Here is a 17,252-nt window from a genome sequence, read left to right on the forward strand (position 1 = left end):
CGCGTGGCGAAAAATCGAACGTGCCGCCGGTGTAGTGTGAGGATAGGACGAGTGCCATTGACGACAAAAGGCAACACCCTTCGCCCTCGAATCCGTCTGGCTGAAAACCGACGTCTCACGCGCGAAACGAATCGATTCGTTTTCTGCTGTGGTCGATCGCCGCGATCCCACGCGACACGATGTCATCAGTGCGAGCGACCTATGCAAATGCACCGCTGCATAATGCCGGTCGATCCAAGGAGGGCCGGTCGCTCACGTTTTCCGTCGCGAAATTGAAGATTTCTTGTCGCGAAAGGATATTGGAATCGGAAACGGCGTCCGTCTCTCTCTCTGTCGGCCGCCGCCGGTCTCTGACGTCTTCCTCGCGAAACGGAAGTGGCCAGGAAATCGTCGATAGGTTACTGATCGTTGCACTAGAATCGCAACGTTTACACTCAACGCCCTTTTTAACTCTTCTGAACACAACACATATATCGGAATGAAAGGAAACTGTTTTTGCGATCGAGCGCGTAAAAACGATAGAAAAGATTTAATCAACCGTTGGCAAATAATTCTTGGTACCTTAAACATAACCTTCAAAACCACTTTGTACACATTATTTCGTAATATTCTACGTATCATTTCCAGTCCACACGAAGCTGTACGATAGTTATCGAAAGTAGTTCCATAAAAAGAAAAAAGAAAAAAAAATATACTTCGCGTAACGACTAATGATTTACAGACAGGGTCAGATAGGACACACGATTATGCAAATCTGTTTTCATTACTTTAATGTCTCCAGTCTACCCTTGAACCGGTGCCCACACATTGTGATACACCCTATATAGGTACACACGTCGAGGCGTCGCACACGAGTGAGTCATCCTTTTACTGGCGGAACTTGAATTTTCATCCGAGATCGCCGGAAACGTTTTTCCGCGTTTATCCGCTCACCTACTAGGCCCGTTCAAGTTGGCCGTTAGTTTCTTTTTAGCATTGAGCGCAACTAGGATGCACATAGGACGCGGAGTTTCTCCATGACGTATAAATGTCAAGGCTCGCGGTGTGCCCGTGCACGCGTGCAGCGCCGTTGCGGCCGGTTCTCGGCTAACTTGCGGTTAATATCGCAATCGTTGAGTCATAATTGCGAGCCGTCCGTTTGCTCCTACCTAAATCGAACGTAAACAATTCCCCTTTGTCTCGAGCCAGCCGCTTTTCCCAGGCGTAAGGAAATTCTCTTACAATCAACATCTTTCGAGTCGATCTTTTCGCACAAAACTATTCCACGACTTTCTACACGTTAATTCTCGATCGCTGCACAAGACGGAACCGTATCGATGGGTAAAAAGATACACGACCGAAAAATGCACTTTTTTACCGACCGTTTGGCGAACGTACATTTCAACGACTCTTCTTTTTTTCTTTTTTTTTTTGTGAAAGCTCGAAACAAATGTCGCCGTGGAGGCGTACACGGCCGTGTGTCCCCCTGGTCTTGACGCACTAAAAATATAAGGGGAAGCCGCTTTAAAACGTTCCAGAGGGGCCGTGTAATTATTGCTGCTCGACCGGCGAACCTGATGCGCTCGTTGCTGCCGGCAGCCGACCGTCTCTGCTCTGTTGCTACCGGCGCTGTTGCTGTCTCCCGTCGGTGTGTACAGCACGACGAGAAACAATCGAGGTCATAATTCCGACTAATTGAGGCACTCGACGACGCAATTAGGACAACGTGCGCGAGCCGAGAACCGGCGTCGATCGAATTTACTCCCCCCCCTCTTTTTCACTCTAACGCACTCCCTGATATCTCTCACGGTAAAGAAACAAGAGATAAAAAGGAAGAATAACAAGAGAAAGAGCAAGTCTGTCGGGAGGAAACCAAATTGGGCTAGCTAGTTCGATCTCGAGCCACGTTAATATTCCAGTCACGTTGCGCGAACGTGTATACGCGACGCGCAGCGGCGTATCGGGCTGCGAGGATGCAGCGCGAACACAATCACTGCTTCGTTAACTTCGATCCTCACTGTCCGATACGCCTCGGCAATTTCCTATTCCTTCAGGCAACCAAGGGACACACCATCCAATCGATCTGACCGATCGCTTTTCCCGTGCCATCCTTGTGCGCCCTCGTAACCGCACATTGAGACGAGATCACGCATTTGGAAAATGATCGTCCACCGTTGGTGGTGGTGGTGGTGAGCTTATCTCTTCCCACTGTGTCGATAGAAACGGTAGCGATTTGATCTACAGACTCTATATGCATATATAGTTGCGTTCCCATCCGAAGATCACAAGAAGCGATGAGACGACGGAAACTCTGTTTCTTCCCCGTGGACCACGGGTCCACCACGATTTAATCTCGCGTTGGTAAATACACATAGATACACATGTATATACAGAAACAGCTATGAACTTTCGCGGACCATTCTGTCGTGTGTTATTGTTGTCGTTGACGTCGTTGGTGTGCGTGTCCGCGCAAAGTGCCGTCCCGAGGGTGAAACGACCGCGATGAGAACGCCGGCCAGAATAACAAGGATGGACGAATTCGTGAAATAGCCCGGTGGAGAGCGAGCGAAGCGAGCCACGCCGTGTGCCGTGCCGTGTCGTGCCCGGACACACCACGCCGCGCCACGCCACGCCGCGCTTCACAGCTGCAGCTGCAAAACGAAAATGTCGTGGGCCAGGATAGCCAGTGCCGCTCAACTAGCGGCCGCAGTGGCTGTCATCTTGCGGATACTGTTCGCGTCCGCGGATCCTATACCGTATACGGACGAGCAGCAGACCTACGAGCAGACCACCTACACGGTGCCCGTCTGTTCTACAGAGAACGACAGCGACATTTATCGAGGTAAAAATCCCAGTCATTCTGCGACGACGATGATAACGATCATACGAGAGCTTGTTTTCGAGAAAAAAATAAACTCGATTTCTTTACTTTCTTTTGTATTTTCACATTGTTGTTCCGTGGTATTCGCAAAGGTGGAAGAGAAAATGTAGCAATACGACGATACACGGATAAAAATAAAAGTTGTATTTATTCTTTTGTAAGGTTCTCTTTTAAGATTACTACACGCCTTCTTAAACCTATTCGTGAAAAGAGTTACAAACCGTATCGCAACAGGGCTAATGCAATTCTTTAACTGTTCCGAGTAGCGTATTTCTCGTAGACCGGCAGCGTAAAGCAGGAAGTATCAAAAGCCGTCCGGACGTGGCAGACAGAAAGAGGCGCAAAAGGCACTCGTAATTTATTCGATTAATTGCCGGCACCGCTGATCCTGAAGCGATTCCCCGACGGCGATAAATAAACCGGGACAAAGTAATGCTCCGACAAATAAAATCTCTCCGTAGGATGCTTTATTATTGGTGACTTTTTAATGAACTACCCCCCTCCCCGCCACCCTCCACCCCCCCCTCTCGCCCATTACGGTTCGCCGTCCCGTGAGCTGCAGGAGTGGGGGGAAATTTATGGATACGCTTAACGCTGGAGAATTTATCGATGTCGGTATTGCGCAGGATGTACGAGTTGTAAATTTAATATTCGTGGGGAAAAATCCGTCTCTTAAACGTCACCGTTCGACGTAATTGCGACGCGTGTCATTTTTCCAATTCCTCGAACCAACTGCATCACCTTGATGCTAAAGTAGAGACTAAATTAATCGACCGATCTGTAGTAAGTACCTTACGGTGGTAATTATTTTACGCTGTGGTAATTATTTACCATTACTCGCGGTAAGTATAGTCGACGGAAGAAAAGATATAGCGGTTTGGCGTCAAAGTTTACACGTTGGAGCATACCGACGTAAACGTGGGAAGATAAGGTTTGGAAAGCTCAGTCGGGACTGTACGAAGTATGTGCCTCAGCTTTGATTCAGTTGTAATTGAAAAACGAAAAATGCCGCGTTCCACCCTGGGTGTTACTGCATCAATCGGTGCCGCTACTTAATACCTTACTTTACGACCGTCATATTTCTTCCACCGACTGTACTAAAATCTGCCGCAGTGAAAGGGTTAATATGAAGGATGAACTTGTTTATTAGGTAGAGAGGTCTTTGCAGTCCTTCATCTCGAGCAATAGTTCTACATCTTTTTGTGCTTATTTTTAAAAATTATATTGCTAGAAGTAGAAATTGTAAAATATAAAAAAAAATTTCTCTAAATTTCTAATCATTTGATAGAATATTTACGTCTAATCTCTTCAGAATGAGACAATTACGTTTAATACTGTTACTTAATGTTTCAATTTACGACCTCACTATATTTCTTCCTCCGACTATACTAAAATCTGCCGCAGCGAAAAGGTTAATACAAAAAAAGAACTTGTTTATTAGGTAGAAAGGTCTTTGCAGTCCTTCACCTCAAGCAATATCTCATCTCCACATCTGTTTATGCTTATTTTTAAAAATTGCATCGCCAGAAGTAGATATAAAAAGAATTCCAAAAAAATTTCTCTAAATTTCTAATCATCTGATAAAATATTCACGTCTAACCTCTTCAGAATTACACAATTACGTTTAGTACTGTTACTTACCGTTTTTATCTCCTATACCAAGCAATATCAAGCTAGAAGTAGAAATTGAAAAATATTTTCAAAAAAGTTTTCTCTAAATTTCTTATCATCTGACAAAATATCCACGTCTAACCTCTTCAGAATATTTAAATTTCCGACCTCGCTATATTTCTTCCACCGACTGTACCCTATTAACTAAGCCCATTCGTGAGCGCAGTACATGCAGAAGATTGAAAAATTTCCCTCACACGATCAGCTTGTGGTTCGATAATCGCCACGCACGCCGTTCCCTGTTCTACGAGAAAGATTTTCCAGTCGCGTGCAGCGGCGCTCGCTCGCGACTCATTTCCTTTTCCGTCTCGATTCCGAGGAACAAGGTGCAGCGCTCGTGTATTACATTTCTCTCGCGGAATCCACTCGGCCTGTCCGGTTAAACGCTGCACAGGTTCACTCGTTATCCCGCTCTCGATCCACCACCGCAGAGAGCTCCTTCTCTCTTACCTCCGCCTCCTCTTCCTCCAGTTCTCGTTCTCCTGAAACGCACCTTACCGCCGCGCCGGTGCCGTGCGTTACGTAAGCGGTTGAACGCGGATCCGCGGGCGTGTACGTTGTCATAAAGGCATGAAAACATCGCGTTGCGTTTCTTCTGGTCACGATCAGGTTCCGATGCGTGGCCACGAAACTAGTTCTCGCCGCGGGAGGAAGCGACGACACGGCTGCCTCTCGGGCGGATCGTCACTCGATCCTCGCGATCTCCCACCGCCAGGAAGCGAGTCGCGTTTCCGCTTCGTGAAAAGTCGACCAGTCTGGATTTATATTAAACGCTTTTCTTCCTTGTCGTTTCGGTCTGGTTTCGCAAGTGTGCCGTCTCGAATCGTCGTCACCGACGAGACGCGCGATACCTATGTACAGTTGGTGGAAGCGATAGAGCGAGGATAGAAGATTAGATAGGTGTGAATATGTACGTAGAGGAGGTCTAAATATGGGCTAGTGGAAGGATTGTATACGTTAAGTGCTTGGGCCTATTGAAAATGGCATTTATGTTTAAGTTACGTTTTTATACTTCAACCTGAAAATATACAGTTCTTACCTTTCATTTTGGTTATTTTACGAGTGGTCCATATTTAGAACACCTTTTTAAAAATGAAGATTTTTGTATAATTTGCGACATACGTTGCTTTTGTTTAGCTTATTTTGATTTCGCATCATATGGTAAATATGTTATTGATATATATATTCAATTGTTGTATCTTAAAAATCATCTGCAGGTTTGACAATAAATCCTGAAATAAAAGTGGTAGCCCATAGTTAGACCTCTAATACGAACGGTGAAACAGCAGTTTGAGGGAGATAAGAAGTTTCGTTTGATGTCAACTCGGAATTGATTTTGCCGTTGTAATATATTTAAAAAATTTACAAATAATGACCCTGGGTGTGGCTACGTCATTCGGTGTCGTCATTTAAAGGGGAAAATGATACTTAAATTTGGCATTTTTCTTTTAAGAAAATAATTGATTCAATCGAAAATTTTTCATAAGGGCTTTATTGTATTACCCTTAAAGAATATAAAAGTATTTTTGCATTTAATCTCTCTGCATAATGGCGACGCTACAGTCACATCGCCGAACCTTTGCTTCGTACATTTACGTTTTTTAAAGTATAAACTATCAATTCAAGAATTTTTCCAATTCTCAGAGATAGTCTAAACTCCTCAATGCTTTAATTTACAACCTCGCTATATCGCTTCCACCAACTATACAAATATCGAACATGTTCCGCGTACAATCCTCACAACACAACTCTTGCTGATCTCACGACGTTGGTCAGGTATAAAATTATGCAAATTCTACAGTGTCGCGTGTACACAACTCCACGTTTCCTCTCCTTTTCGTTCGTCTTTTTTTTTATTTTCACGATTTTTGAAAGTCGAATCACGTTATCCGCAAACATCACCCGTCTTATTTTTACGCCCAGGATCGACGAAGGAAAGTACGCGAAGGTCACTAATTCGCATGCTCGAAAATGTCTAGCCGGCTATAGTTTGCTAATACCCATCGCGAAGGACGCGTATCTTGAATTAATGGCCCCTTAATGGCCTCTCCTCGCCCTGTGTCAGAGTCACCTTGCTCGAAAGTGTGGTCGAGGGACGCTTCAACGATGTCGTCGATGACGTGAATTATAGTTAACAACGCCTCTCGTGTCGTTGTGGAATTTTCGAGCTCGGGAGAGGAGATCGTGATGCAATTCAAACTGACGGTGCACTTTTCTTTCCAATGAATCACGATCGTAACCTGTCGATTGCGTGTATACAACGCACACCTCTCTTGCCTGTATCCACGATCCTTGTGTCTTTCTCAAACGAGGGTATCAGCTTTGGAAGAAAGAAAAATAACGAGAAAAAAAAAAAAGGTGCAACGAGATACCATCGAAAATTACGAAACAAGCATGTTTCCAACTTTTATTTCCATATCCCGTGCGATACGGTAGTCTTTCAGCTAGGATAACAAGTATCCTTCGAAAAGAATTCTCGAGGTGCGGCATGAGTCACTGAACGTGAAACGCGTTAAAAGACGGTGAACGTTTTTCCTTCCAAGCACCGGTTCGAGGACGAAATCTACCAGGAACGGCGCCGTCCGATTGGAAAAATAACGCTCTCAAGTTCATAAACTTGCTGTTCAGGAAACGAGAGAGCCGCGGCAACGACGAAACGGGTAGCCGACGGTTTTCTTATCAACAGTTCCTTTCACTAGACCACCGTTACTCATTGCGAACCGATCCTAATAAAGCCACTTTCGCCTGTTCCTCTCTTACGCATCGCGAACCTGCTTCTGCGTCGACTGTTCCAGCAACAGGGAACTTGAGCGATATGGAATTTATTAAACATTACGATCAATGAACCATTTTATGAGATCGAAGGTTGGAAAGTAGGCAGAGATTGAAAAGACGCTGCAATTAAAATTCGTTCACAGTCTGATAACGATGGTACACAAGGTATCGTGACAATCTCGATACGATCCTTCAGTTTCACCGAGCTATTTTCTCCAACGCCGAGATGATTCGGAGTGAATCGTTCACTCAGTATTGTACAGAAAATATTTACCATGAAAACCGGTGAATACGAGCGAAGCGCGGTGAATTGCATCGAAGTGCGAAAGAAAGTAATGCCTGTATCTACATTCGAGAAAACTGGACCAAGCGTCTTACCATTCATCATCATTATCTCTCCCGTGCAACTTTGAACGCAACGTGTAATTTCGTCTCTCTGTTCGAATCGCGGTAAATCAAAGAAGAGAGAACGCATCCTGCTATCTCAGACCTAAAAGGACAGCAACGAGCCGATTCATCTGTGCCTGGTAGCGCGTTATTCGATCGAGTTGCGCCGAGATAAAGGCGGCTTTTGATAAAGGCGAGGAAACGAGGGAAGAGGTTTTCCCGCGAACCCGGAAAAGTCCTCGACGTAATCGAGGCAGCAGCAGCCAGTTTCTTCTCTCTCTCCTTTCTCTACGATGACGTTGTTCCTCTGGAGTCGATGTAGGAGAACGAATCTCGCGGTCGACCTTGCCTGTTCGTTTCTTTTTTCTTTTTTTCGCTAGTCGTGTGAGTTGCCGCGATACGACGGCACACGGTTCGGCTGCGAGTTCTAAAGGTTTTCGCGCACGATTGTCCCCCGCACCTTCTCCACCCTCCGCGAAACGCACGGTGAATACGAATGGCGGAGAGAGGCAGTCTCTGTTCTCTCTCTTCGTCGAGCTTGGTTTTTCACGCTGAAGAAAAGCCTCGTGTTCGAGGGGCGGTGGAGAGTGAAACGAGACGCGTCGCGAGACGCTTTTGCGACGAAACGGCACGGAAAAGTTGTCGCACGCGACATGGGGATGAACACGAGACGCGGGAACTTCGTGCGTGTACGTTTGGAGGATTCTGTTTAAATTGCGAATCGTTGCATTGGGGAAATAAGTAGCGGGAAGTTTTTGGAAATTAGCGTAATTACCTGTGTGGAAGACGAGTTAACTCGTCGTTTGTTAGGGGGTAATTAGGAGATAATCAGTTGTTTATTCAGAGATTGTTCATTTTGGACCATTTTACTCGCAACAACGAGTCAAGGTTTGACAACGATTGTTGTTATTGGGAAAAATTAATTTTAATTTTTAGTTTCGTTTTAATTTCGAAGCCTCGGGATTACTAAGTCTAATTAATCTGTAATTCATTAGCTTTCGTTACCTGATAAATTGTCATACTCGTGGCAGAGATTCTGGTCAAGGTTTGACAAAGATAGTTACATTATTGAGAAAAATTCATTTTGGAAGAGGTGAGGATTACCGAATGTAATTAATCTGCAATTGATTAGCTTTTGTTACCTGATACAGTACTGAAACTAAATGGCTGACGTTTAGATGCACAGTCAGAAGAAAAATCGTGGGTTAAGGGGTTCATTGTACTGGTATGCTTGTGTTGGACGCAAAAGACGTCAAATTCACAGTTGCACGAAGGAAGAGGATGTAATTGGTTATGATTCTTACTCGTTTTTAATTATAAACTAGAGAGATTCAATTTCTGTTGAAAAAGTGAACACAGTTTGGAGGTTAATATACGCTAAAATACATTTTTTGGTTCACTTTTTAAGTTGACCAGCGTTTAATGTATTCACCAATAATTTCACTATACAAGTGTTCTTTTCTTCCGCAATGGACGATGTTCTGTCCCATTTTATCCCACTTGACGGAAATTAATTACTTCATTCCGGACGAATCTCCCAAAATTTGCGAGATTTGGCAATTAATTAGAGAGTCGACACACCTTAATTATAAAATATAAATATTATTCAAGTAGCGAAATAAAAAATGCCGTTCATAGGCCACCCGTTACATTCGTACAGAAAGTGTCATCTGATTTAAATTACACTTTTTAGCAAAATATTACCAGCTTTCAGGCAGAATCATTTTTTTGCTATGTTAATTTTTTAACGACCATTTAAGCTTGCTTCACCTTTTTAGGCATACCCCTAAAACAAAAATTGCTAAAGTTTTTACTACTCGAGTTTACATTTCACGAACTCGGTTAATTAATTCCCGTTGGCAGGTATCGTTATTCCTTCAGACGAAGCAAAATTTCAGATGTTAAACGGCGTTCCATAGAGTAACATTAAAAAAAAAAAAAGGATAAAGAAAAGAATAAAGGTGGAAGAAGTTCGACACAGAATCACCAAATGGTAAAACTAACTGTTCAAAAGGAGAAACGTTCGCCGATGAATTTCAATTGAACGAAGTTGATAAAACTACGTCCAACTTGTACGCATCGGTACTCCGGGTAACCGAAGGCGCCTAGAAATTTCACCCGATCGCTTTTTCTTTCCATCGATACCAGTTCATTTTCACGTTTAATTGGCGCCTAGCGGCGGCGGCCGTGTTTGGTGTCGCTTTTAGGGCCGGTTCACACGAGCGTGGCGCGATTTCACAACTGTAGAACCGTGATCACGCAACGATCGAGGCGCGAGATTTTCGTTGCGGATCGAAGAAACTTTAACACTTCGACACCGCAGAAATGGTCACTTTCGCGGTCGGTCGCCCGTTGAAATCGCCGCTGCGTCGTGTCGTGAACGCTTAACGTCCAGAAAAGTAACGTTTCGTTCGCGTAGGAGTATTGCGTTACACAGACGCATTGGAAGGCGTTATCGAAGTCCGTTTGGTGCATGCTGGATATCGGTTTTCCCGGTGTGTCGTTTGAAATCGGAAACACCGCCGAATTACGCTGCATCGAGGGAAAATTTCGATAAAATGTCACGCTTATTGTGATAGATACGCGGTGTCTGTGGAATCTGATTGCAAAGGAAGATTAGTGGATTAGCATTTTTATACTCTACGATAAGATTTTAGCAACCCAAAAAAAAAAAAAGAAGAGAATATGGGCGTTCAGCTAGATTAAAGGGATGGTTAATATTCTCCTGTATATGTTTACTTTTCTCAGTATGTTCATCATTTTTAAGGATGTGAAAGATGGCCACTTTTGGCCACGTCGTGGAAAAGAAAAATTCATGCAGGACATTTAAGGGAAAGTTGTGAAAAATAATTACAAATATGAGAAAATGGCAGTCCAGTAATCTGTAATCTTCATCTCCTTCAGACATTAACACGTTGACTGCCACGGTGGTCATCGGTGACCGGAGTGCTTCAAATGTTTACAATTGTAAAAGTTGAACGAACATTGACAGTTGATGAATTTTGAACATCGTCGCTGATTAGAGAATACTTTGAAATGAAATGTGCACTATTCAGCGATTAAAAATTTTTACTAGAGAATCAAAAATGAGAGATTCATTTTATCAAATCTTCTATCTACCGGTGTATCGTATTAAAGCATTTCAAACATAGATGCGGCTGATCGATACAATCTGGGCAGTATGTGGTAACCATTTTGCTCCGATTTTTAGCAATCTTTGTTCCAAAACTTGCAAAATTTTCGCACCAGGTATGCTGGCCCTTCCTTTTCTCGCATCTCACGTTGTAATTTTCTTCGGATAGGTATATTTGACGGCCCTGGTGTAAATAAATATTCGAAAATAATTATCAAGTGTCACCGAGTGCACCAAGTGGTCACCCGTGACCACCAGAAATGGGTAAGAATGTTGTCTTGTATAACCGTATTTATTATTATTTTGCCATCACATGCTTAGAATAATAAAAATACTTTCGTGGCGTCCTGAGCAAAACATGTGATTTCGGCGTGGCAGTCAACGTGTTAACTCCTTGCGGTCGTATTTTCCACAGGCATGGTAGTCGTACTGGTCGGAATAATTTTTTGGTAGCGCGCGTTCAGTCAATTATTGTCTAAAAACGTATAAGTGTTATTCAAATGATTTTGTTCAAGCTATGTGCATATTATTATTTCCTTCCCCCGTTTCTGCAGACCAGAGAGCGTTTAGAAGGTAAAAACGCCTTGCCGGGAATATCCCGAGGTTCGACCGCAAAGAGTTGAACTCTAAATAATTCTTGAGAAAATCTTAAATAAATTAACTAAACACCGTAAGATCGCTGGTACACGAGAACAGCAACCAACGCATTCGCCTCCATCGCTCTTCAATTAATTAACCTCCAAATTTTCTCAAGAATTATTTTTGACTTGGATCAATATCCGAAGAAAATAAAGATGAAACCTACTTTTTCATATCTGCACTTATTCAAATATCCCGCGTGAATTTTTCGTTTCACGAAAATAGCAATATTTTAACGCGCTCCTTTCGAACTCGATTCGTTACGAAATACGACGGAGACATCCCCTTGCGCCAGCTTGTTGCTGAAACTTCGCGAAATTCAATCGCGAAGCCGTACAGATCGTTTCGATTCGTTTCTTCCCCCCCGATAGAAGCAGACTTTTCGCCGGCGAAAGAAGAGTATCGAAACGACGCGCTCTATCGTTACGATAAAACTTCTTTTTCTTTCTTGCTAGCGGTGTAAGATAAGGTATTTCAGTAGGAGGGAAGAGAAGAGACGATGTTAGAGGTTGCGGTGGTTGGTACGAAAAGTGAATGGTGTCTATAGAGTTACTCGTGGCGACGCGCGAGGGGTCTGAGAAGACACTCGAGGCGAAATTAATTATTCAGACTTCGGCCGTCGCAAGCTAGCCTCTCGTCTTTGTACGCGGGAAATTGGAAAGCCACCTTGGAAGATGACGAGCCGTGGGCCGACGAAAAAGAGGAAAAACGCGACACGCCGACGTGAGTGCATCGACCGAAAAATAGTTTACGGAGTCGCGCGTTCTCGAGCGGTGCTCCACCTCGAGCACCGAAAAATCCTCGCTTTCCACCGTCTCTCCGAAGGGGTGTCTTTCACGCTCTTCAGTCATTGATGGAAGCAACTCGTGATAATTACAACAATTCGCTTAAACTTTAATTACTTAATCGTTATCGCAGCGTGCGTGGGAGAAGCATGAAAATTGTCAGATCTCGATCGTCGAATGTTCAATATCGCCGCTAAAATTATGATCAATGCGATCACTTATTGGATCTACCGTGGAGAGAGAAAATTCGTATACAGTAGAAGACACTGTAACGCAGGAGGTGCGTTCCGCGTTACGCAAATTTCTAAATGTTAGAATTTAATGAAAAGTTTCGTTTTTATGTAACTGAAAATAACGTGTATGTTATTTCATTTCGAAACGATAGAAACGTAAAATGTTCTTCGATGTACGAGCACGTATAGAATAACTTGAAGTGAAAATAGAAACAGGTAAAAATCGCGTTATACGGGGGCAGTAGCGATTTTTTGATCGCGTTATACGAGGTTCTACTGTACAATATCGAGAATCTGTCACGAATCAGAGAGTTTTAGAACTGTCAAATATCAGTGGTTTTTTGAAAATTTTGCCCACTGCAACCTCAAATCGTCTACATCATTACTCTCCAATTGGTGATACGATTGTCTATCGGTCATCCCACTTACTTCGTACAAAGAAAAGGAAAAGCAGGAGAGAGTTTTAGAATTGCAGTGTTAACCCTCTGGAACCTGATTTTTCTTTATTCATGAGAAGAAAAATTCCGGTTGATTCTTTTTACATTTTGACGAGAGAAGCAAAAATAAATATAAGAAATGTAATAATTACAAATATTTAAAATTGTAATTGTTATTAAAGAATTGACTGGTAATAATACAATAGTACAACAAATAAATAAAACGAGACTATAAAATATAGATAAATGGATACCTGACTTCCAAGTCACATGGCGTTTATCGAGTTAAGAAGAACGAGCTGTAAGAAATCATCGTAATAAATCCACCACAAATTTGCCACCATCGTCAAATATAATATTTCCCGAAATTCTTTTTTCACTAAAATTCTCGATTTTTCTGATTGCAGTGCCAACGAAACCGTTGAATCTCTCGTCCCATGGCATCACCTCCACCACCATCGAATTGTCATGGGCCGAGCCGGATTGTGCCAATGGGGTCATTTCCGGTTATCGCATCTACTACATGCATTCCAACTACACCGGTGTTCAGATGTACAGAACCGACGAGTACGATGGACCTGTCATCGAATTCCTTTTAAAGGAACTGGGTGAGTTACCGGAAATGGACCTGCCTCTCGATCCTTCCCCCCCTCTTTCTTCTTATTAGAACAGAGGAGGAGAGGGTTAGGGCGTTGAAAACTAAGCAAACATACCTCGTGTAATATCTGTTTCGAGAATTATCCGTTCGTGTAAAGGGAAACTAGAGACCGGCCGTCGTCGGCGCGTTTCTACGCGATGATAAACCGGAAATTCTTATCAGCGAGCTGAGTTATGCGTTCGAGCTCGATGACTGCAGGTGAATGCATTGTTAGATAAACCCAGCGCTGTGTAATCTAGGATTCGTGCAATAAAGTACGAACTCGATCTCACCAGCGACAGAGATTCTGCTCCCCTCTTGCGACGGTGGTTTTTTCTTTTCTTCTCTCCTAAATCGATAAGGGATATAGGAAGAGATATTGGAGGATATATTCGGCTGGTTTTGCAGAACTACTAGAGATAGTTCGCGTAGCACGGTTGGAAATCCTCGAGAATATAGTAGAGGAGAGAATGGCGGATAAAGAATATCCTCGGAGTTGTTGGGATCGTAGAATAATTGCTTCGAGTCGTTTCTCCTATAGAGAAACCAAATATCCGGCTGAAAAGTCGGCGCCGCACAGTCTGCGACACTGTTGCTTACTGTGCTATTCTGCTGTACCAGCAACAACGTCCAATAACCTCGCGATATTACTCGTCTACCTCGATATTTTATTTTTCATCTGTTTTTTTTCATTTTGTATCATTATATTTTACTAGGTCAGCTGGAATATTCCCGCGGTCTCAAGCTGTTCGTTCTGAGAAAACATAACTAAATTGAAATTAAACTCCAGTTTTAATCCCTTCTGCACTTCCATCTTAGATCAGTGAAAATAATTTCGAAACAATATGGACGAAACGCTCTTTATTTTTAAAGGGCAAAATTCTAATTTTAATCCCGAAATTCCTGAGATACTTGTGAGAAAATCCGTCCCGAAGACGGTGAAGCGAGCATCCTGAAGCCAGGCCCAGCGCGCTCTGTGGGGACGACTCGCCCCTTTGGGTCTCTCCCTGGGCCTGTTCGCGTACGGGTGGACAGGGATCGGCAGGACGACGCGTCCTCGCTCTTCCCGAGACCCTTGGAATATACTTTCGCGAACGACGCTCGAATAACGTGGATATAGACTTTGAATAAAATATATTATTGTGAAAACGTAGAAACGTTTAGCTAATTTTACGCCCACCTTACTCCGAGTCAGAGTACATTCTGACATCCTGAATCCTTAATTTTAGCCTTTGTACACTTCCATCTTAGATCAGTGAAAATAATTTCGAAACGCCCTTTATTCTTAAAAGGGCTAAATTCTAATTTTAATCCCGAAATTTCTGAGATCCTGAATTTTAGTCCTTGTGCACTTCCATCTTAGATCAGTGAAAATAATTTCGAAACGCCCTTTATTCTTAAAAGGGCTAAATTCTAATTTTAATCCCGAAATTTCTGAGATCCTGAATTTTAGTCCTTGTGCATTTCCATCTTAGATCAGTGAAAATAATTTCGAAACGCCCTTTATTCTTAAAAGGGCTAAATTCTAATTTCAATCCCGAAATTTCTGAGATCCTGAATCCTTAATTTTAGTCCTTGTGCACTTCCATCTTAAATGAATGAAAATAATTTTGAAACGATATGGTCGAAACGCCCTTTATTCTTAAAAGGGCTAAATTCTAATTTTAGTCCAGAAATTTCTGAGATCCTGAATCCTTAATTTTAGTCCTTGTGCACTTCCATCTTAAATGAATGAAAATAATTTTGAAACGATAGGATCGAAACAAAAGAATTTGTGACTGTCGTTGAATACCTATAGTTTGTTATTTATGTTACGTGAAAGGGTTAAAATATGATAAAAATGATGTTAGATACACTTTTGATAACGCATTACGAGAGCGTTAATTTTGCGTATCTAAAAATGTGAGCTCAAAATGAGTCTCCCCGATTCGAGCCTAGTTTATACGGGGGGAAAATCATGCTCACAGTTTGGTGGTCTATTTCGAAATTAAGTGCAGTTTCCTGGAACCAGTCAACAGAAACTTAAGCCCTGGTCAACAGAAAAGTAACAATAACTGTTTAAAAATCGTATCAACTGGATATTGAAGTTCTACATCATTTCCTATATTGCTCTGATTTATCTTCGACCGATTTTCACTTTTTCCGCTCACTTGACAACTTCCTTACGCAAAAACGATTTAGGAAGCAGGAGGATATTGAAAACGCCTTTCAGCAGTTTCTTTTTCTTAGAGATTCGAATTTTCATCAACGCGAAATTAACCCTTTCGTATCTACAGACGAGATGACTCACGAACTGATTTTCATCCGAATTTTCCCACGAGATATCTCGCGTTCTAATGAAAAGCGTCGCACGAACGACATTCGATCGCGGGATATCTCGTCCACAGTTTCGAAGAGATTAACCTCTTAACGCTTACATTTTTCTCAATTTAACGTGCCAAAAGCGATCAATTTTATTTACTTTTAATTACTTTCTAGGTGTATAGAAATACGTTTCCCATTTATTTTTCCCTTATAGAAAGGATAGCGCAACATGCGAAGTGAGAGAAAATAATTAAACAAAATTACACTTTTTGGAGGATTAGTTGTGCACGTGTAAGACGTGAGCGTTAAGAAATTATTTTAAATAACAAATACATTCAGTTCTAGAATATTAGTAAAGATGCAATTTTAGTGTGCAAATGTGCAATTTTAGTGGAATCAAGTTTCTTCAAAATTAACATCTCCAAACTGCCGCAAATTTCCGTATGACCTAATACCACCAAAAACGAGGCATGTGTCTCTCAGAAAATTTCTTTTTTTGGGAACTGTGGTACAAATGTTTCTCCTACCTACACGAGAAATTTCATTTCGATCTTAACCCCTTGCCGACTCGATTTTCGATTTAATTTGCAAAACTGAAGATTGGCAAATTTAATTAAGACTCGAGCCACAGATTTTGGTCAAGATCTGACAAAAGCAGTCATGTCGGTAAGAAAAATTAATTTTAATTCTAATTTTTGATTTCACTTATTAAACTGAAGACTGCTACACTTTCTTACACAATATTGCACTAAAATAGTAAATAACCGACCCTTAGATGCACAGTCGGGAAAAGAAATCATACGTCAAGGGGTTAGCACAGTACTGAAACAGTAAATAACCGACGCTTGGACGCACAATCAGAAAAAGAAATCACACGTCGAAGGGTTAAACTTCGCTCTAACTATGGAGAATTCTTTTTCCAGAACCAAACACCGAGTACAAGATATGGGTGAAGGCGTACACGTGGAAGAACGAGGGCGAGCCTTCGGATCACATCATCCGTCGGACAGATATTTCAGGACCCAGTGCCCCACTGATCTTGAACGTCACTTGTCCAACGCACGACTCCGTCTACATCCAATGGGCTAGGCCAAATCTGTTTTGGGGCCCGATCGACTATTACTTCATCAACTATTGGATCGAGAACGAGAACCATTACGAGGAGATCGAAGTGATGACCGAGAAGAATCATCTCGAAAGCGCTGTACGTCTAAAATTCCGCAACAAAATTCTCACCTCACGTCTCCAATTAACCTTCGTTTCCTCTTGTTTTCTCTACAAAACCTCCTAGTTTCACGCGGTACGCAAGAAAAACAGCAAAAAATAGAGAATTACTGGACCGTAACACGACGGTGTCATTACCCGGAAACGCTATTCGTTTCCTTCGTTTT

At 42.4% G+C, this 17,252-nt stretch overlaps 1 protein-coding gene across 1 annotated transcript in view; it reads left to right on the forward strand.

Moving 5' to 3' along the window:
• Nucleotides 1-2,610: 2,610 nt before the first annotated feature.
• The window catches only part of LOC108572809 (tyrosine-protein phosphatase 99A-like), a 21,771-nt gene continuing 7,129 nt past the window's right edge, over nucleotides 2,611-17,252 (forward strand). The window contains 3 exon segments of the mRNA XM_017935118.1: nucleotides 2,611-2,821; nucleotides 13,328-13,528; nucleotides 16,785-17,065. Of these exon segments, the coding sequence (XP_017790607.1) occupies nucleotides 2,644-2,821; nucleotides 13,328-13,528; nucleotides 16,785-17,065 (660 nt within the window). The 5' untranslated portion in view covers nucleotides 2,611-2,643.

The sequence above is a fragment of the Habropoda laboriosa genome, unplaced genomic scaffold (genome assembly GCF_001263275.1).
Source record: "Habropoda laboriosa isolate 0110345459 unplaced genomic scaffold, ASM126327v1 scaffold22, whole genome shotgun sequence".
In the NCBI taxonomy this organism is placed as follows: Eukaryota; Metazoa; Arthropoda; class Insecta; order Hymenoptera; family Apidae; genus Habropoda; species Habropoda laboriosa.